The sequence below is a fragment of the Phoca vitulina genome, unplaced genomic scaffold (genome assembly GCF_004348235.1).
Source record: "Phoca vitulina isolate PV1807 unplaced genomic scaffold, GSC_HSeal_1.0 scaffold20, whole genome shotgun sequence".
NCBI classification, from domain to species: domain Eukaryota; kingdom Metazoa; phylum Chordata; class Mammalia; order Carnivora; family Phocidae; genus Phoca; species Phoca vitulina.
The window spans coordinates 32,821,672-32,843,121 of record NW_022589723.1 but is presented as its reverse complement, the minus strand read 5'-3'; the positions used below and the strand labels follow the sequence as shown (position 1 = coordinate 32,843,121).

Sequence of the window (21,450 nt, the reverse complement as noted above, 5' to 3'; positions counted from 1 at the left end):
GTCCCTGTGTACTTTATTTCTCCCTTCTAAAATTGGTACATCTCTTTAGCTCTACCTACTGGATCACAATATCACAAAAATGACTAATCTAAAAATACTTAAGCTATTTAGGGAAAAATAAACTCTTATTCTTCAGCACCCCAGTGAATCTGATAGAAACTCTCTGCAGTGTATTGCTTTGAATCGTTTTTTTGTCAGGCATGTTTTTGGACTAATGGTTATTTTAAAAATTCTTCATTCTTTTTATCAAGCCACACATTAAGGGTTGTCACTACATAATCTTACATTCCCAACACCTTGTCTTTGTGGAATGTGACAGGATGCCAACCAATCAGTTAATAATCACGATTTTAATAAAAGGAACAGAACGAGAAAGCTGCTGACCAACCTAAGTCCATCTTTGTTACAGAATTACACAGGGTCCTGTGAGAACCATAGTCCTTTTCTTCTAGAGGAATCTTTGTCTCCTTCCAGCACTTTATTTAATATCTAAAGCTCTACTTACTCTTAACCCCATTTCAGTCCTTTTGATTGCAGTTTCGAGATTCTGAATGTTTAGAGCCTCTCCTTTTCCCTCAAGTGGGAAATTTGTTAATTTCTCCTTTAACTGATAAAGGTCTTCATGGACCTGTAGGTATAAAAAATATAAAATATTGAAAGAATACATACAGAGTTCACCTGAAACATTTATTTTAAAGATTTGCAATTTGCTTGAATTGCTAGAGACAATCAAATAGATTTTATGATATTCACTGAAAAGGACTGTCTTCATGGTTCTAAGATATTCTTTATTAGAATGTTGCATTGTTGTCTTTCAGATTTTAAAAAACTAAGCTTTCATACAATTTTGTATTTTTCCTTCCCCTCATTAGAAACAAGTCCAAGATAAAACTACAACTCAAATCGCTTCTGCTTCTCAGCTAGTAAAAAGTATGAGCTGATATGAAGTTTGCGCCAAACTCGGATTTCTACTCACTGGTTAAGAGGTAAGAAAACAAAAGTTCTAGCAATGGGAGGTTTTAGTGAAAGCAGAGCCTTTCAGGGGTGCCTCGGTGGCTCCATCGGTTAAGTGTCCAAATCGTGGTTTCGGCTCAGGTCGTGATCTCAGGGTGGTGAGATCGAGCCCCATGTTGGGCTCCATGCTTAGCATGGAGTCTGCTGAAATTTCTCTCACTTCCCCTCTCTCTGCCCTGCCCTGTTCTCTCTCTCTCTCTCAGCAAGCAAGCAAGCAAGCAGAGCCTTTTCAAAAGGGAATTGTAAATAGGTTGACAGAGCCCCTTGGTTTTCCATTCTGGCTGGATCTTCCCCACGTACTACTCTGAAGAAGCAGTTCTGTAGGTGTGTGGCCTTGATTCTGTTTCACATAGTCAGAAATGAAAATGATCTGTGAAGAAATAGCAACATACGTCATCACTTTAACATTTTCCTTCAGTCTGTATTTTCCTTGGGAATGATGAATGCCTCTCCAATGTCCACCACCCTCAATAAATTGGGTGCTATGAGATTAGACACCACAAGATTCTTTGCATTCATATCAGAAACCAAACTTCAATAGATAAATACAGATGGCACCAATTATTGTATGGGTTGCTGCCACAAGGAAAACATTTTGTTATGCAAATTTATGAACCCAACACCTGTTTCAGTAATAGTCACACTAATAACAATCTGCAGACTGGGTTGCTAAAGGCATTTTGAAACGGTTACCTTTTCTCTGTTAGTACAACTGGACATACACATTGATCCAGCCTGTGTTATCGATTACTTTGGAAAATTCCCATGGAGCCAAGTATTCAAAAGATCAGAATTTGCATCTTTTCACTGATGGGCATCACAGTCTGGTAGACACATCTGGTCATTTGTACTCTGCACAAATTGTCACGGAAAGCCTTCAGGGCTCACAGATTGAAATCGGAACACACCTACTGTTTGCGTGTAGGCCCTAAGGATGAAGAGGTACTTCTTTTGATTATTTTGTCCAAGTTACTGCTGCAAGCTGATTTACCATCTATTGTCTAAAGGCATTTGCAAAGTACAGAGAGTCAGTTCAAGGACAAGCCCCACTTTCCAGACCCACATTTCCTGGTTCTTCCTTAGAAGGCACTACATTTCCTTCTTGTAGCTCTAGTATTTGTAGTATTTGTAACTTCACATATCATTCTGTAATTATGCCTGTCAACAGCTGGGGGGAGTGAAACTGTCCTGGATTATTTATCATGGAACCAAAGGGCTTCTTTCTTCATCTGTCCTGTGTGGGCAATTACACTTTTACTCAGAGTCATGAGATAATATGTAATCGGTCTAGCACATAGTATGGGCCCAGTAAAAGGCAAATGGACATTAATTCCTTGCTCTATCACTTGTCGCATGATGTCCATGCACACCATCATGTTTTTTCTGATTTCTTTACCACAAAAAAAAAAAAAAATTCTACCTCATAGAATTGTTGAGTAAAAATAAGGCAATGTGTGTGTGAAAATGAACGAATGTAGGCTTTGGAACCAGGAAGATATGAACTAGAATCCTATTTCTTCCTTTACGGAGCTTGACACATTTACTTAGTTTTTGAGAGCCTTTGGTGCTTTTATCAAAGGGGGCTAAACAGCTACCTGTTGGAATAGTGCAAGAATAAAATGAATTCAAGTACGGAAAGTGTTTCGTACAGGGCCAGCCACATAGGAGGGCACTGAACAAATGTTAATTCTCTTCTTCTGAATTGTCAAGCCCAGTGAAACTCTTTGCACATAACTGGCACTTAATAAATGTTCATTGATTTGAATTGCTCTCTTAATCTTCCTCAAGAGTTTTTTATTTTCTTGCCAGATATTTTCTTCTCCCCTCTCAATAACCACCCATCTGTTTGTATAGTAATTACAATAGAGACGAGTACTGTAGGAAATGTGTCATCAGACTTGGGTAGGAGCAAATATTAAGTTCTAAATCTCTGTTCTTTCTTCAAATAGATCCAGTCTACCATATTGAAATTTTACGTGTCCCTCATCATCTCTGTGATTATCAAATGCATTGCTTTCCATATATTTCCTAGTTGGAGGAGGATTATTATTTTGACAGTTTGGGGACAGGGCTGCTTAATAAGAGGCCCTTGAAAGATTTAATGCAGTGAAGATTTGCTCTAGAATTTAGAAGTCTAGCCATGCAACCAGATTCCATGTTGTCAAGAGCAGTTCCATAATTGCATTTTATTCATCTCTGCTAAAGATAGAGTTTGGCTGACTCATTCTCAAAGTGTGAACTTTGCCTACTTGCCCCTTCATTTTATGTTGTATGATCCCAGCAAACCAGACGGAGGAGTAGATAAGAAAGATAGCAATGATATCAAGCATTGATTAGTTCCAATATTTCCAAGGTTGGTGTTAACATAAAATGGTTGGATTTTGGAAATAGGATTTCCAATACTATTTAAAAAGCTAATTTCGATTACAAGACTAGATTATCCTTGTTGCACAAACATTTGTTTAAGAGTTGGGTCAAGCAAGCATTTTAAAAGATGTATTAAAAAGATATCACATGATCATTATTAAAGTAGAAACACAAAGCTTGTAAGAGTTATTAATAAAAGAAAGCACCGGAGCGCCTGGGTGGCTCAGTCGGTTAAGCATCTGCCTTCGGCTCAGGTCATGATCCCAGAGTCCTGGGATCGAGCTCCACATCGGGCTTCCTGCTCCGTGGGAAGCCTGCTTCTCCCTCTCTTACTCCCCCTGCTTGTGTTCCCTCTCTTGCTGTGTCTCTCTCTGTCAAATAAATAAATAAAATCCCTAAAAAAGAAAGAAAAGAAAGCACTAAGGAAACCTCCCGGACTCACGACCCCACTTCTTCAAGATTGTTTGACAAACACGCCATAACTTGTTTCAGGAGCAACACACACAAGGTCTCTCCCCTTGGGCAAGTTACTTTAGTTCTTTGTACCTTAGTTTCTTCCTCTGTAAACTGGGGCTAAATATGATACCTGCCTAGCAGAGTTACCACAGAGTGTCTCACTGTCAATAAAGTTGGCTACTATTTCAATTACAATGATGATTATTATCACTATAGTTAGAACCCCACTGTTCTGATCAGTGGAGGAAAGATCCAGCTGAAACCATAAAAGGTCTGAATGATAGACTTAAAAGTGAAAGAAGTTAAGTATTTAACAAAAGGCCTCCTAGTAGAATTCTGTGTAGAGATAGTAATCACGTCCTGAACCAAAAATGAGAACATGGGCTTTGGTACGTGATCAGACAGTGGAACAGAATATTCACAGAACTGTCCTGGGAAATCTAGACATACAAAGCACATGTTTTCATAATAAGTCACACAATGAGTTTATAATTAGAACACTGATTATTTGTATTTAAAGATTTTTTCTCAAGTATTTTAGATATTTTATCAAAATATTATCAATTTGTATCATCTATTGTGCTTTCTAAATAATAGTGCATGTTAGTCCAGCTCCCTTCAGTTTTGAATAGGACGAACATTATTGGAGACTGAATTAATGAGTAGATCATTATCCAGTCATCCAGGATTAATGGACCTAATCCTGTGCTAGGTAAAATGGGATATCCAAAAGATCCACTTTTAACAGGGAAACAAAGCATACCTTATTTGCCCTATAGCATCACCCATAAAGTTTTAGTTAAGAATGGAGTAGGCCTGGGGTTTTTTTAATATATATTTTATTTATTTATTTGACACAGAGAGAGAGAGAGATATCACAAGTGGGGGGGGGTGCAGGGCAGAGGGAGAGGGAGAAGCAGCCTCCTGGCTGAGCAGGGAGCCTGATGCGGGGCTTGATCCCAGGACCCTGGGATTATGACCTGAGCCGAAGGCAGACACTTAACCGACTGAGCCACCCAGGCACCCCAGGACTGAGCCTGGTTAAAAAAGATAGGCTAAAATTAATTTTTTCCTTTTCTTCCAGTAAAAAGTAGGTTATCTTAAAAAGACAAAGAAATGAACAGAAAACTAAGTAATATTAAAAGATAAGAGACCAGATCTAATAACAACTCACATCTATTGAGTGTTACACATTATATGTTACCCAATATTTTGACCCTTACAAGACTCCTAAGAGGGAGTTCATATTATCATCTTTATTTTTACTTGAGGGAATCTGAGGTTTAAAGTGGTTAAGTACCCTGTGCCAGGTAAGATAGCTGGTTAATTGGTGGAACTATTCGAATCCAGGCAGTCTGAATCCAGAGCCTTCATGTTTAACCATTAACCAGTATGTGCATAATATCTACAAATATACAAACATGTATTTATAAATCTACAAAGTTAAATGTTGGTGAAAATTCAGTGAAAAAGGCAGGATTTAAATATTGAGAAGAGCAAAAAGGGGCAAGGGAAGACTTTCTTTTTTATATCAGGTTGACAGACTGAAAGGGTTTGAGAAGATTGCTTGCATTTTCTACGTATACGGGTCTACCCACAATACTCATCTTTGATCTGTTTCTTTTCCATAATGTGAAATAATAATAGTCCTTATCAGATAGCTTTGTTGTAGGGGATTAAATGAATCAAAATATGCACGGCACTTAGAACTATGCACAATACCCAGAAAATACTGTTAACTTTGATTATTGGGATTTTTCTTGAAAATCATATTACAGTTTATATTTTACAGTACTATCTAAGGTAGAAGGTCTCAGAATTGAGCATGCATCAGAGTTATCTTCAAGGGTTATAAGAACAGATCGCTGGGCTCCTACCCCCAGAACTCCTGATTTAGTAGGTCTGGAATGAGATCTGAGAATTTGCATTTCTCACGAGTTCTCAGCCGGTGCTGAAGATACTGGTCTTGGGGCCACTCTTTGAGACTCACTGGTCTAAAGTTGCTTAATGTATCTGATTGAAACACAGGCCTGATTTAGGGTGAAGCAGGTAGAGATTTGAAGTACCTCTGTTTTCTGGAAACTTTGCATGTATATGTATAAATATTATATATAATACATATAAATTTATAATATATAATTATATATATCACACATATAAATTGATAGAAACAATTTGGTTGTCTAGGCTGATAATAAAGGAAGGCCACTTTATGATAAAAAGAAATTATGTAGCTTTTGGGAATTGGGTCAATTTAGAGTCCAAGGTGGACTAATTCAAGCTATGTATCCTACAGAAGAGAAAACTTAGGCCCAGAGAGGTGAAATGATTAGCCTAAAGTTACCCACCTGGGAGAATGTCATTGCCAAGGTCAGACCTCAGTATTCTGACTCCCCGCAAAGTGCTTTCCACTAGATGTACTGCTTATCGGTAGCCTGTTTGAAGGACATAAATCATCACCCCAGGCAGCAGTGGAATCCATGCTGTGTACCGGAGAGTAGTGCTGTATGCTCATAAATACTCCGGACTTGGTGAGAAAGTAGGGAAAGTCTTCCTCATTTCCTTGTTATATATATTCTCCATATTACCAGGGAGAATGTTCTACTGTATCTGGAGATCAGCCTCAATAATCAGGTTGACACATAGGCTCACTTTCTCTACACGGCCCTCCAATTACTGTGTCCAGAATAACCCTTTTTAGCATATGGGGGTGTTGATCAGCATGGATATGACTGTTCTTAGCTCTCCTGTTCCCTGTTATAACCCAATGACAACAGACATTGATACTGTAATGTTGTATCCTAGGTTGATCAAACAGCTACCTTTGGATCCTACTCTGAAGTGAAAAGGCTTCCGGCTTTTCAGTTGATACCCTATTCTACACTATTCCAAACCACAAGGGGAGCAGCCCTGGGAAAAGAATTCTCTCAAGGGAAAGCATGAAATTAGGTGTGAGAATTCTCCCCAGATTCCAGTCTCTTTTTTAGAGATGTTCCAGGTCTGAAGAAATAGAGAAAACTAAGGAGTAACCTAATTGTTTCTGCGGTCAACACGAAGTATACTGTGGGGGAAAACTGGCTGTTTCTGGGTAGGAGTCTCCATTAGTGTTCCAATCATTTGGAGCCTATAAACATGGGCCCTGGATTTAGAGGGGGTATAAGTAGTAAAGAATCAACCTTTCCCAATGAGAGTTCTGACCTTTGCCCTTGGATATCAGGAGGTGATCTCTAGGGCCCTGGAGTGTCCTGCTTGATAGGTGTCTTTGCTTGGGGGCTTTGGTCACCAGACAGTCTAACAATGTAATTTATGCTGGGGGCCTTGAGCCACACCGTATCTGTTCCAACCTCTAGAGGAACTAGGGACTAAAGGCATTAGTGTGACCTCTGGGAAGGGTCAGAGATGAAAGGTCAGAACATGGGCAGTGTGTGATTGAGTCCCAGTAAAAGCTCTGGACATCGAAGTCTTAGGTGAGCTTCGCTAGTTGGCAATACTCCATGTATATTGTTACACATCATGGCTGGGAAGGAGATAAAACCATCCATGACTCCATGGGGAGAGGATGACTGGAAGCTCCATCTGGATTCCTTTTGGATGCTGCCCTATGCATGCCTTTCCTTGGCTGGCTTTAATTTGTATCCTTTCGATGTTATAACACTAATTGTAAGTATAGCACTTTGCTGAATTCTGTGTTGCTCTAGCAAATTAGCCAGTGTGAAGGTGGTCAGGGCCCCCAAATTTGTAGATAGCGGGCCTGAAGTGAGGTTGATTCTGGGGACTTCTGAACTTAGGCTGGAGTAGAAATGAGGCCAGTTTTGTGGGGACTGGTCCCTCAGACTTTGCAGTTTGCTAAATTCATTAGGGTGCTAATGACAGGATAACAGAACGTGAGGTAAGAAGATTTGGGTGTTATTCATAGCGGGGAACTCTATGAAATTGGTGAGTTTAGGCATTTGTATTTTGGAAAAGATGCATTTAAGGGGCGCCTGCGTGGCTCAGTTGGTTAAGCATCTGCCTTCGACTCGGGTTATGATCCCAGAGTCCTAGGATCGAGTCCCAAATGGGGCTCCTTGCTCAGCAGGGAGCCTGCTTCTCCCTCTGCCTGCTGCTCCCCTCCTGCTTGTTCTCCCTCTCTCTCTCTCTCTCTCTCAGACAAATAAATAAATAAAATCTTAAAAAAAAAAAAAAGATGCATTTAAAGAAGTCTCTCCTAGATGGGAGGTAAGAGACCAATCTCCTGGCAGGAAAATCCATTGCAGATCTGAGTGAGAGTCCGAATAGAGTGAATTTAGGCAAATTACTTCAAGCCTTAGATAAATGGAGCTAAATACAAGTTAAAAGTGATGATTTATGCAGAAATGTTTTAAAACTACCATATGTAAATGTGAAAGAACAAAATTTTTGTGGGAAAAATCTGAGTATAATGGTCACAAACTGAGTTATACTGAAGTTAAGACTTTTTTTTTTTTGATATTTCCCCCCGCAGGTTACAAAGAGTCATTTCCCTGAGTTTTTTGGGCACATTTCTATATTCAAAATTTTAACTTGATAGGCAATCCAAGTTATCTTTAATATATTTTCCTGTGTGTGTTCCCAAGCAAGGGACTTTTATTTAATTCATTTATTTATTTGAGATATAATCGACATATAACATTATATTTCAGGTATACAACACAATTATTCAATATTTGTATAAACTGCAAAAATGAGCACAAGTTAACATCCATAACCACACATAGTTATAATTTTTTTATGATGAGAACTTTTAGGATGTATTCTCTTAGCAACTTTCAAATGTAGCAGTACACTATTATTAACTAGTCACCGTGCTGTATATTACATCCCCCAAACTTAATTATTTGCAAGGTACTTTCAGATCCAAAAAATTTAGGTGCTTAAGAGAAGTGGTTTACATATTTCAACTTCTCCCCAGATTTCTTATCATTTCCCCCAAGTGTCTGACTTGTATTTCCCCCATATTACGGGTTCAAATTTTTCAGAACATAACATTTTAAAATGGTGCCTCAGTGTAAGATGGATTTTCGGAAGTAAAGGTTCTGGGGTGAGGTGTATGGTTTTGGAGTTTTACCAGAGGCAGAACGGTCGAGCTTCTGGGGCGCAACCTCCAGGGTAAGGCACGGGGGGCGTGTTAGGCTCGTGGCCGAGGTCTGGGTGGGCATATTTGGGAGTTCTCGGAGGGGCAGTGCCCTCCTCACGCTGGTGGCAGTCTGGGGGCGGCGCTCCTAAAAGGTGGGCGCGAGTGGATCGGCGCTGCTGGGCCTCGCTCGGAAGTGTCTTAGCTGCGCAGGGCCCGGAACGGCCCGTTTCCCACCTGGATTAGGATGGTTCCGATGGGGTCGTAGTTCTCAGTCTCCTGTGCCATGGCTAGGGCCGGGGAGGGCTACCTCCTGGAGGAGGAGCGGTCTCCAGGCGCCGAAGCCAGGGGCGGAGAGCGCTCGTCCCCATGGCAACCCCACGCGCAGCCCGGCCTATTCTACGTCGGGGGCGGGAGAGGGGGTGTGGGAGGAGTCAGGGTAGCCGGTTCCTCCCGTCAACGCGCCCTTCCTTGCGCGTCTCCCCCGCGCGCCGGCGGCCGTGGTGCAGCCCAAGGCGGAAGCGGCTCTGGGACGGAACTGGCTCGCGGGCGCAGCTATGGCTGCGGGCGTCCCCTGTGCGCTTGTCACCAGCTGTTCCTCCACCTTCTCCGGAGACCGGCTGGTCCAGCGTGAGTAGCGGGACTCCTGGGCCGACGTCCAAAACACCCGAATCTCGGCGGGCGGTGGCCTCCGAACCGCGGTCTCCCTCTCGGCCTTTGTCGCCGCCGCGGGCCCTGGGCTTTTCCTCCGTTGGGCGGGGGCCAGAGGCTCCTCGGGCGCCGCTCAGACCCGGTCCGGGTGTCCAGGCCCCGCAGCTGTCTTCCCCCTAGCTCTCACACTCATTGCTTGTCTGCCCGCCCGGCGCGCTGTTGCTTTTCTTCCAGCTTTTTCTGCAAAGTAGGACTCATCCCTGCCCCGCCCAGCTCATGGGTTGTTGCGGGCTCCTTGGGGGTGAACCCAAAGGCGCTCTGGACATTGTACCGATTTACCCGGGTGTAAGGTGCAGAAATTGGGATGCTTGTTGCGGTCCCTGCTCCTGAGGTGGAGACTAGGTTTCCTCTGGGCTCTCCCTTGATATACATGAGTTAGCCTTGTCCCCTCCACTCCAGTTATTCTCTGCCTTGCTTTCCTCCTGAGGCGTAGGCTCTCGGGCAACATTAGCTTTTGGGTGTTTCTGGGCCCAGTCTCTTGGCCTCTGGACCTTCATGGTGGCTGTCAAACTAAGTAACTCTTAAAAGAAGCCTTAGGCGAGACCAGTATAGTAGACAGAGCATGGGACTGGGTCCTAGGCTCAACTCTTTCGGTAAAGGATTCTGTGAAGTTGATTGTAACCCAAGACACCTGTTTTAAATGCATGGCATTGAGTCAGAGCAGTGACTCTCAGCTGTGTGATAGTAAGCACACTTAACCTCCACCCTTCAGTTTTCTTATCTGTGAGATGGTGATGATTTTCACAGGATTGTTGTGCTTAACCCAGAGGCTGGCGTAGAGTCAACATTCGATAAATGGTAGTCATTATTATTAAAGCATATTATCTCTCTAACCCCCAGTTTCCTGGTCCTAAAAATGGGGCATATGAGCCTATCTCAGGATTATTTGAGGGACAGGTGACATTTTGAAAACACTTTGTAAACTGTAAAGCATCGCACAGCTATATATATTTTTTCTGTACCTGTCAAATGACAGAATTAGGACAACCCTCCAACACAAATATTCTATAAACTTAGTTATCATTTGTGAGCACTTAAAAATTCTTTGCCAGGGTAGAAATTTAATTATAGCACTTACTAAATAAAGTAACTGCTCTATGCCTTTTCCTTACCCCTTAGTAGTGCTCCTTCCCATTTATTCCCTTTCTTTTCTTTTTAAAAGATTGTTTCATTGTAAAAGTAGTGCATTAAGTAATATTTAGCATATCAAGAAAAGAGAATGTCAGCCATGGTCTCATCACCCAAACACAAATACTGTGAACATTTCTGTGCATTTCCTTCAGTCTTTTTTCCAGTACTTATGTTAAAAAAAAATTGTAATTACATTTCATACCTAATTTTTATCCCACAATTTTATGTATAATTTTTGTTTTATTCATTGTTTTTATATTTTGTATATAAAAATTTAAAATATTTTTTTAAATGTATAAATATATGCAAGTATGATTAACACATTTATAAAATGTATAAAATAATTTATATTTAAATTTTACATATACTATTTTGTGTATATATATATATTTTGGGGGGGGGGAAGAGAGAGAGAATCATAAGCAGGCTCCATGCTCAGCACAGAGCCCTGGGTGTGGAGGGGTTTGATCTCACGACCCTTAGATCATGACCTGAGCTGAAATCAAGAGTCAGACACTTAACTGACTGAACCAGCCAGGCGCCCTTATGTATAATTTTTATCCTGATATTTTTCATTTAACATTACATAATTTTTGATGTAATATAAATTACTCTCCATCATATATTTCCTCTAGTGAACATAAAATTTGCTCAAGATTCTTAAAATCCTTGGTGTATTTAACTTTATAAAATAATTACATGCATTTGGATTTCCATTACTGATATATAAAAGTCCTTTCAAAGCCAATCTCAGAAATATTTGTTAAGTATTCTGATGGCTATGGTACTCCCTCTGTGCGCTTTAAGGATCAGAATTGTCAGACATGGTCACTTCCTTGAAGGAGCTGATGACCTATAGTTGGCAAATAGTAACACTGTATTTCTTTAAAGTACATTAGCATCCTTATGGTAAAATTAATTCTGTAAAATAATCCACTTTGTTTCTATGTGTAAAATCCCTCTTAGATACATCAAAAGCCAACTTTTGTGTTTATTAAAATTAGGTGGCCTTTCCTTTGTGATTCCATTAATGCTGTGTAGGGAAAAAATAAGAGCAGTTAGTGAAGACATTACTTGTAAGGAGAAGTGAACCATAACAGGGGGCTTTATCCTTTCTTTCCAGGTTATTGATAGGGAAAGGATAGGTAGCACTAGACTGCAGTATTTGCTGAGCATTCGTTCTGTTTTATTATAATTAAAGATTGCATTAAATTAATCATGAATTGAGTCTAATTTTGATGTAAGAGATAAAGATGACCATAATGAACGATGTTTGTCAAGTGTTCCGTGATATTAGGCCACAGTATGATTTTGAATTGAATCTGATCTTTTTTGGGAAGGTTTGGTTTCATTTCATTCATCAGGAAGAGGAACTTTAAGGTTTCTCCAGTTTCTTTCAGCATCTGATCTGTTTTACTGCTTTTACCCAGTGGGAAATATTTCATTATCAAATAACCAAGTTTGTTATAAATACACATGAACTAAAAATCAACAGGCCTCTGCTATGGATAAAGTGCATGCATGGATTTTGTGAAAAACTTTTTCATTTTGTCACTCAAAGGCCTTATTTTCAGTATTCTGCGTGGGTGTCCGACATCAGATAAAAGGGCATTACAGACTTACATTGTAGACTTTCTTTTTTCTTTTTTTTATTAGCATATAATGTATTATTTGTTTCAGGGGTACAGGTCTGGGATTCATCAGTCTTACACAATTACACTGTAGACTTTTAAAGGGAAATGAAGGCTCAGGACGCTGGAGGGCCTCAGGAAAGGCTGTATGTGGTATGAGAGCAAGTGTCTGTGTTCCAGGGCCAGACCTCTTTCCACCTCATATATATTCATATGAAGATTTTACTTTCATTCTGGAAAAGAGTATTCTGATATTAAGCACAGAGCTGGTCTCTGTGCCAGTTAGTGTAGCTAAAATGACAAGGTGCTATTCCTGCTCTTAAGAGGAATGTAGTAAAAGTGTGTGCGCCACTAGTGAAAGTATTAAAATGTAAATACCTAAGTTGTAACATTTTACTCTACTTTCATAGAAGGAACTTTATTTTTTTACTTATTTTAACTCCAGTATGGTTAACATACCATATTTATATTAATTTCAGGTATACAGTATAGTGACTTAATAATTCTGTACATTACTCAGTACTCATGAAGATAAGTGTACTCTTGGGGCACCTGGGTGGCTCAGTCGGTTAAGCATCTGACTCTTGATTTCGGCTCAGGTCATGGTCTCAGGGTCGTGAGACTGAGCCTCTTCCTCGGGCTCAGCCCAGAGTCTGCTTGAGGATTCTCTCTCCCTCGCCCTCCACCCCTCCCCCTTCTCGTGCTGGAACACTCTCTCAAATAAAATCTTTAAAAAAAAAAAAGATAAGTGTACTCTTAATCCCCTTCACCTATGTGACCCATCCCCTCACACACTTCCCTCTGGTAACCATCTGTTCTCTATAAGTTAAGAGTCTATTTTTTGGTTTATCTTTTTTTCTTTATTGTTTTGTTTCTTAAGTTCTATATATGAATGAAATCATATAGTATTTGTCTTTCTTTGACTTATTTCACTTAGCATTGGACCCTCTAGATCGATCCATATTATCACAAATGGCAAGATTGCATTCATTTTTATGGATGAATAATATTCCATTGTATATAAATTCACTGCATCTTCTTTACCCACTCATCTATCAGTGGACACTTGGGCAGCTTCCATAGTTTGGCTGTTGTTGTTAATGCTGCGATAAACATAGGGATGCATGTATCTTTTTGAATTAGCATTTTTGTTTTCTTTCGTTAAATATCCAGTAGTGGAATTACTGGATCTTACGGTAATTTTTAATTTTTTTGAGGACTCAAGACTTTTTTCTACTCCTAGAAGGAACTGTAGATAGAAAAGTCCCTGGAGACTTGCTTGATGATGTTGAAGTGTGTAATGCCAACTCAGCAACTGTAAGCCATTCAGGTTCTACATCTGAACATTTGGAGCAAAATTATTTCTTTCAGTGAAATGTGGGAATTTGGAGATCTTACAATCATAGCAAACATTTGTATGTATATCAGTACTCTTCTCAAATGTGTTCTCACGTCTTTTAATTTGGTTCTTGTATCCCTGTGAAGTCATGAAGTCAGGTTATCTCCATTTTATAAATGAAGAAATTGTGGCTTGGAAATACCAGGTGACTTGCCCAAAGTGCTCAGGTACTAAGTGTTGGAGCATATGTTAACATTCAGGATTGGTATGCATGGAATACATGAATGAAATGTGTTGGAATTCCTTAGCAATCAGAACTATTTAAATTTAAGATGGTGGCATTGGTGTAAGAAATGATAAGGAAGATTAACCCCTAAAAGAGGGTTTTAAAATAAGGTGTTTTAAATAGAGGGTTTTCATTTCCATTTAGGAGGATTGGAGTCTTAATTCTGAGTGAAGAAAAAAATATCTTTGTCCAGAGGACCTATATTTTAAAAAGAGCATTATGTATGCCCAATAGTTTTGAACAGTATCTGGATTTTTATTTTCTCAATTGAGTGTACTCAAAGTAGAGGCATATTATATATCAGTCACTCCTATGCAGGATTAACATTAAAAATAGAAAGTTGTTCAAGATCATCTCTACCATCCCTTCTAGATGTAAAATTCTATGTTACCATGTTACTTATTTTTATGTTAGATTATATGGTGCTTCTTACCTCTGGCATTCTTAATTTTTGTGTGTGCATTTTTTTTGAAAACTGCCCCCCCTTTTTTGTAGTATAATATCACATTCAGCCTGTTTACATTAATATAATCCACCAATCTTACTCAGATTTCCCCAGTTTGACTTTTACTCATTTGTGTGTGTGTATGTATTCTACACAATTTTGTCACCTGTGGTTTGTGTATCTACCACCACAGTCAAGATACTGAATACCACAGGGATACCTTGTGTTGCTCTTTTATAACCACACCCACCTCTAGTCCAGGTTATGCCCCCAGTCTTTATCCCTAACCCCTGGCAACCACTACTGTCCTCCATTTCCAAAATGTTATCATTTCAAAAATGTTATACAGGGGCGCCTGGGTGGCTCAGTCGGTTAAACATCTGCCTTCAGCTCAGGTTGTGATCCCAGGGTCCTGGGATCGAGCCCTGCATCAGGCTCCCTGCTCAGCAAAGAGCCTACCTCTCCCTCTGCCTGCCTCTCTGCTTACTTGTGCTCTCCATCTCTCTGTCAAATAAGTAAGTAAAATCTTTAAAAAATTTTTAAAAAATGTTATACAATTTGAACCATAGAGTAGATTTAACTTTTGGGGATTGGGTTTTTTTTTCCCCCCGCTGCTCAGCATAATTCCCTAGAGATTCATCTGTAGTGTGTGTGTCAATTCATGCCTTTTGACTGCTGAGCAGTATTCCATGGTAAGGATGTGCCACAATTTATTTACCTGTTGATGCACTTCTGGGCTCGTTCCAGTCTTTGGTTCCTGGTCCTGTTTTTGTATAAAGTTTTATTGGCATACAGCCGTGACCATTTGTTTACATTTTGTCTGTAGCTACTTTGCAGAGTTGAATAGTCGGACCACAGACCATATGGCCCACAGCCTAAAATATTTCCTGTCTGGCCCTTTATTGAAAAAGTTTGACAACCTGTATTCTGAGCATGTGTACTAACGTGTACTAATCTGCTTAACTGTTAGAACGTTTGAATGCTATTGTTACGATCATTCTTCTCATTTTGCAAAGAAATTGCAACACAGGGAAATTAAGTAATCTGCTCAAGGCCAAATAGCTGAGCCAGGTTTTCAACCCAGGCAGTCTGGCTCTAGGAACTGCCTCTTAACCAGTCCTGCTCTCAGTTAACTCAAGATAGGGGAACTGAAAACAGGAAAGGCACCAGAGAGGCGGCAGCTGAGCTAAGGGGGTTCTCTTTGAAGGCTGAAGGGATAAGAGGATTTAGCTTGTGGTCCTTTGCTTTCTTAGGAGAATAATGCTTGGAACAGAGCTAAAACTTCTCACTAATTTGAATTTAGCAAGTCCACATAGGACTTTCTACATTTTTCCAGGATTTAACTAAGGCTCAGGCCCCAGGTCCTGGTCACCTGGTTTCCACAGCTCCCCCAGCAACTGGAACATTAGTACAGCCATTGTTTTCCTCTGCTTTTCTCCCAGGGATTTGCAGTTAAGTAGGGACCTGGTCCTAGAGAAACCTTCCTGGACTAGGGGGAGGCGAAAATTCTTTCCCTCATTTTAGATGGGAAGACTATGCCCAGCTGAGATTTGGGTCTCCCTTTAGGACAGTCAACTATCTTGATTTTCCCAGGATTGAGGATTTCTTTTTAATTGAAATATAGTTCACATATATTAGTTTCAGGTATACGACCTCATGATTTGACAGTTATAAGCATTACAAAATGCTCACCACAATGGTGTAGTTACCATCTGTCACCATAAAAAATTATTGCAAATTACTGACTATATTCCCTATGCTGTACTTTTTGTCCCTGTGACATTTATTTGAAAACTGGAAGTTTGTGCTTCTTAATCTCCTTCACCTATTTCGCCTATCTCCCCAAACCCCTCCCCTCTGGCAACCACCAATTTGTTCTCATATTTATGAGTCTGTTTCTGTTTTTGTTGTTTTGGTTTTTAGATTCCACATAGAAGTGAAATCATACAGTATTTGTCTTTCTCTGACTAATTTCCCTTAGCCTAATAGCCTCTAGATCCATCCATGTCACATTTTAAAGTTGTAGTAGACACTCCACTTTTGGATTGGAGAATTTGACTTTTTGTGTTTGGAATTCAGATGCACTTAGCCATGGAAACAGTGCTCTAGTCCTTAGTCCTTAAAACTGCAGAACCAGGTAGCTCAATTATATATGATGGGTAAACTAGGCTTTGGGGAATTACACAAGCAAAACCAGCCATCACTTATGACATTGTTTCTTTGGGAAATGCTCATTCTTCTTCAAGACCGGGTGTTTGTTTCTTGGCCTATCAGACCCCTGTCCTTACAGAAGGATCATAAAGTAATTTACTAAGGAGAACATTCTTATTTCAAAGGTAGGGGCTTATCGTACAGCTTAGCTGACCCACATTGTCCAACAGGGAAGAGGATAAAAGCTTGGATTTTTTAAATTTGTATTTTCTGTAGCTGCTTTAGTATTCTGAGTAGAGCCTTTTACTCTGGGAATAAGTTACAATTTTTGCTTAAGCAAAGTTGTTTATTTTGTTGTGGTAGGAGGTCTCTGCCTTTGATTTGATTGTATATTTCCAAGGCTTTATTTTCTTCAAAGGAAGAATGATTGGGCTAACAAGATCTTCCACGAACAGTTTAAGGTTGTCATCACAGAATGATACAATAAGTGGCCAGACTAAAGCAGCGATTTCAACTGGTAGTGGGATAGAGGATTGTTTTTAGCTATGATAATATATTTTTAAATTTTCAATTAACAGTAAAAGAGGGCTTAAGATTTTTATCTTGAATAAAAGAGGGATGTTAAGTCTTCAACCTAAGGAGGAAAAAGATTAAATACAAGTTCATATTCTCTCCAGACCCAAAGGAACTTACAAAATGTGCCCATGTTATCCTTCTAGTGTGAGCATACACGTGTGTGTGTGTGAGTGAGAGAAATCCAAGCTTAACGAAGTTGTGGTCTTCCAAGGTTGTTCAGCCCATAAACACTGGGGAGCCAAGATTCAAGTGTAGTTCTTTTATATATATGAAACATCATGAATTTCTTGACAGCCAGAACTACATGTATCCATGGTGGAGGTAGGGATAGGAGAAATTACAGTAAAATATTTTACTACTAAGATGAGAACTTTTATGGCTTAAATTAAGTGTATACTTTTTCCTTCATGGTAGTTAGAGCCTTAGTAGATGAACTATGATAGGTTAAATAATTAAATTAAGACACCTTTATTGGTGTCCAGTTCGTTTCTTTGTGGACTAGAGAATTTGACTTTTTGGGTGAGGTTATTGTTGATGAGGGAAATGATTATAAGGTGTTTGCCTTCCCAACAAATGGCATTCCAATAAAGAGGGTGGAGAGTACACGGAGACACACCAGTGGAAAAGTATTATGCATTAACCCACCTTGCACAGAACCATGTACGATACAGAGAGCCTTGTATCGTCCTGGACAATTCTAAGTGCATCCAGACTCAGACCTTTACTTCTGGGCCATTCAGCTGCTTGTTGTTGCTTCAGCAAAAGTAAAAACATCTAGAAAGTATGTAGTGGTCATTTGGTTTAAACAACTTGCCCCGTGTAATTCCTCAGCAAATAGTGACGCTTCATAAATAATGAAATCTGATATAGAACCATTTTTTAAAAGGTTAAGGTATGAAAATCGTTTTGAATATGTCGGGCAGGAATGATAATCTGGACATGACATTGTATTTGTGTTGGAGCCGGTGCACACAGATACCACAAATACATCTTTAATAATTACCCAGAAAGCAAGATTGACGTAGGTTAAGACAAAGAGGACAGTTGTGAAACCCGGAGAGCCTGTGTGATGCTGTAGGTTCAGTAACAAATCACCTATTTAGGGTTTAATTTTCCACACTGACCTGAAGGCTGGTTCTACGTGGAGATGGGGAAAAGTATTATCAACCTTGGATCAAAATCCAAATCTGTATGCTCAGAGCAGGGAAATGTGTGATCATTTGGTAATAAACAGCTGAGCTAAGAAAATTGCCATTCTGTCTGAATTCCACTGGGGTTGTTCAGGGGTTTTGTGGGGGGGGGAAAAGACTTTTTGTGAATTGAGCACTGAGTTCTACCCTTTTCCTGGCTATTTTGACTTTAAGCAAGTTAACTTTCTTCCCACAAATAATTTACAGTATTTTTACCTTTGCCATCATTGTTCTAAGTCTCTAAAACATCATGTGCCTCAGTCACCTACCTCTCAGTAAAATGAGGACATTATCTTCCAGCTTCCATGATTTTTTTAGCAGCTTTATTGGAATATAATTTAAATATCATAGAATCCACTTAGTTTTGGTGCAGAACATTTCTATCATTCTAGAGGGAAACCTTGTGCCTATTTGCAGTCACTCCGCATTCCCACCCCCCAGTTCTAGGCAACCACTTATGTACTTTGTCTTCACAGATTTGCCTTTTGTGGACATTTTATTTAAAAGGAATCCCGTAATAGGTAGTCTCTTGTGTCTGCCTTCTTTTACTTAGCTTAACATTTTTGAGATTCATCCATATTATAGCATGTACTTCATATTCCATTATATGGACGTACCACACTTCATTCATCAATGGATAGACATTGAGTTGTTTACACTTTTTGCCTATTACGAGTAATGCAGTTATGGAAATTCAAAGAAACTGCTGTGCTATTTTAAGAAACTGCCAAACTGTTTTCCAGAGTGGCTGTACCATTTTATGTTCCCATCAGCGATCTATGGGGGTTCCAGTTTCTCCTCATCTTCTACAGCACTTGTTATTGTTGGTATTTTCAATTATAGCCAATCTAATGGGTGTGAAGTAGTATGTCACTATGGTTTTGATTTGCATTTCCCTAATGACTAATAATGTTGAGAATCATTTCATGTGCATATTGTCCATTCATATATCTACTTTGGTGAAATGTCCATTCAGATCTTTGCCCATTTTTAAGTTGGGTTTTTTGTCGTCTCATTAATGAGTTGTAAGAGTACTTTACATATTCTGGATATAGGTCACGTATATAATTCACATATATTTTCTCCCGTTCTATGACTTGTCTTTTGGTTTTCTTGATGGTATCTTTGGAAATGCAAACGTTTTGAATTTTGATGGCGTCCACTCTGTCATTGTGTTCTTTTCCCATGATCCTTTGATCATGGTTGCCCATCATTTTACCCTTCTTGAAGGAACTTTGAAGCCCTGGGACATTGGTTGTGTTAGCTTTACGGTGTTCTCCAATGGATCAGGCTTATTTTCAGTATTTGAACACAGGAGCTATAGAGTAGTTGTTCTTCATTAAACTTACTCTGTTTTGGAAAATTCATCTCAGACATGCTTACCTTCTTTCAGAGTAAATTAGCATCTGCGGCAGACACTGTTGTCATCCTGAGCAGACATTGATATTTTTTGTGAGGTTTGAAAAATTAACATTTGAATGTGAAAAGTATTTTCATTTCATAATGGTCCTGTTTAGGCTTATGTATTCTTTTTTTCCAGAAAACCACCATTCATAAATTACTTTCAAAGCATCTAAGGTTAATTGCCAAATAATTTTTATGGTTAAAATAACTAAGACACTTGAGACTGATTTTATCAGAGAGAGATTTGAGGAGGTTGTAATGCCTGGCTAGTTTCAGTTCTATGAGAAAGAATAAAACCAACTTTGCATTCCAGAACTTGTATTTTGTTTCGTAAATACAGCTAAGTCAGTTCCATAAGTTCCACAAGGTCAGGGTTTCTGAGCCTTAGCACTGTTGACATTTTGGGCCGGGTAGTCCTTTGTCGTGTAGGTGCTGTCCTGTGCATTGTAGGATGTTTAGCAACATTCTTAGCCTCTGCCCACTAGATGCCAGTAGCATCTCCCGACTTGTGACAACGAAAAATGTCTCCAGATGTTGACATGTCCCCTGGAGGGGCATAATCACCCGTCCCACCCCCCCATAAAGAACCGCAGCTTTAGATGTATATCTATAACTGTGATTTTGAATGAATAATAGTAATAGAATTCAAAGAAGTCCCTCTGCTGTATCTCTAGGTAGGAATTGTCCGTGGGCCATGCCGCTGGGGTTGATAAGATGGTCTTTGGGTGTAGCCCGTAAAACTTAGAGGCTGGTGATTCCTCCTTGGCCCTCATGAAACACTTCATATATGCTCTCTCCCCTTCCTGCCAGCTTCTTCCTGGTCTTTTGTGCACGTTTGTCACACTGCGTTGTGAGGTCTTCTGAGGGCAAGCACAGACCATGTAGTATTCGCCCCGCCCCCCACCTCCCCCACCCCCAGTTATTTTGAGATGAAGCTGTGGTGACCGATTCCAGATGGTTACGGGGAGAAAGTAAACTTCAGGAAAAGGAGGAGGACTGAGTTAGATTTCCTCTGCTGCAACTTTAAAACTTTCCCACTGTGATATAAAAAGCCCCAGTGCAGGAGGAGATGTGACTTTCCAGGGCGACCAGAGAGGAGTGTGAGAGGAAAAGGTAATTAAGCGTTGTCAGCAGACCAGAACTGCTGTACTCTTGTGCAGGCCGCGCCGTGTTGCCCTGACCCGGCGATTCTGCCGTCAGCCACTGAACACGGCCCCGCCAGCCAGCGCTCCTTCGCACTGCAGCGGACACTGCGGAGCGTGCGCCCCGGGGCTGCAGGACGCTCGCTCGGAGAATCACACAGAAGAATTGCCCCACATTCGTCTGTGTAAAGCCCCGACCCTAAGGTTGCAGTTTGAACCTTTCAGCTGTGGTGGCCCTGTGCTGGCCCTTTCCGTCGCCGCAGTCAGATCTGCCCGTGGTACTTGGGGAATAATCTAGTTCATAACGACTGCAGAGTACTTGGCAGCACCCACCTCGGAGGGCATTCTCATGAACTCGTGGCTCTAAAATCCTAACGAGTTGCAACAGTGTGGACCCATTATGATTTTTTTTTTTAATTTTTTTATTGTTATGTTAATCCCCATACATTACATCATTAGTTTTAGATTTAGTGTTCCATGATTCATTGTTTGTGCATAACACCCAGTGCTCCATG

The 21,450-nt window shown here is 40.1% G+C and overlaps 2 protein-coding genes across 4 annotated transcripts in view; one reads left to right on the top strand and one right to left on the bottom strand.

Annotated features, from left to right (window-relative positions):
* Positions 1-9,217, bottom strand: part of IQCH (IQ motif containing H) — a 206,262-nt gene extending 197,045 nt beyond the window's left edge. The window contains exons 1-2 of the mRNA XM_032417798.1: positions 9,167-9,217; positions 506-628 (exon numbers count right to left, since the gene is read on the bottom strand). Of these exons, the coding sequence (XP_032273689.1) occupies positions 506-628; positions 9,167-9,217 (174 nt within the window). The remainder of the gene's footprint in view (positions 1-505; positions 629-9,166) is intronic.
* A 184-nt stretch (positions 9,218-9,401) lies between these two features.
* AAGAB (alpha and gamma adaptin binding protein) overlaps positions 9,402-21,450 on the top strand; it is a 62,084-nt gene continuing 50,035 nt past the window's right edge. The window contains exon 1 of one of the 3 annotated variants that reach the window (XM_032417806.1): positions 9,402-9,559. In XM_032417806.1, the coding sequence (XP_032273697.1) occupies positions 9,487-9,559 (73 nt within the window). In that variant the 5' untranslated portion in view covers positions 9,402-9,486. The remainder of the gene's footprint in view (positions 9,560-21,450) is intronic. The other 2 variants (XM_032417805.1, XM_032417804.1) reach the window with 2 other exon arrangements.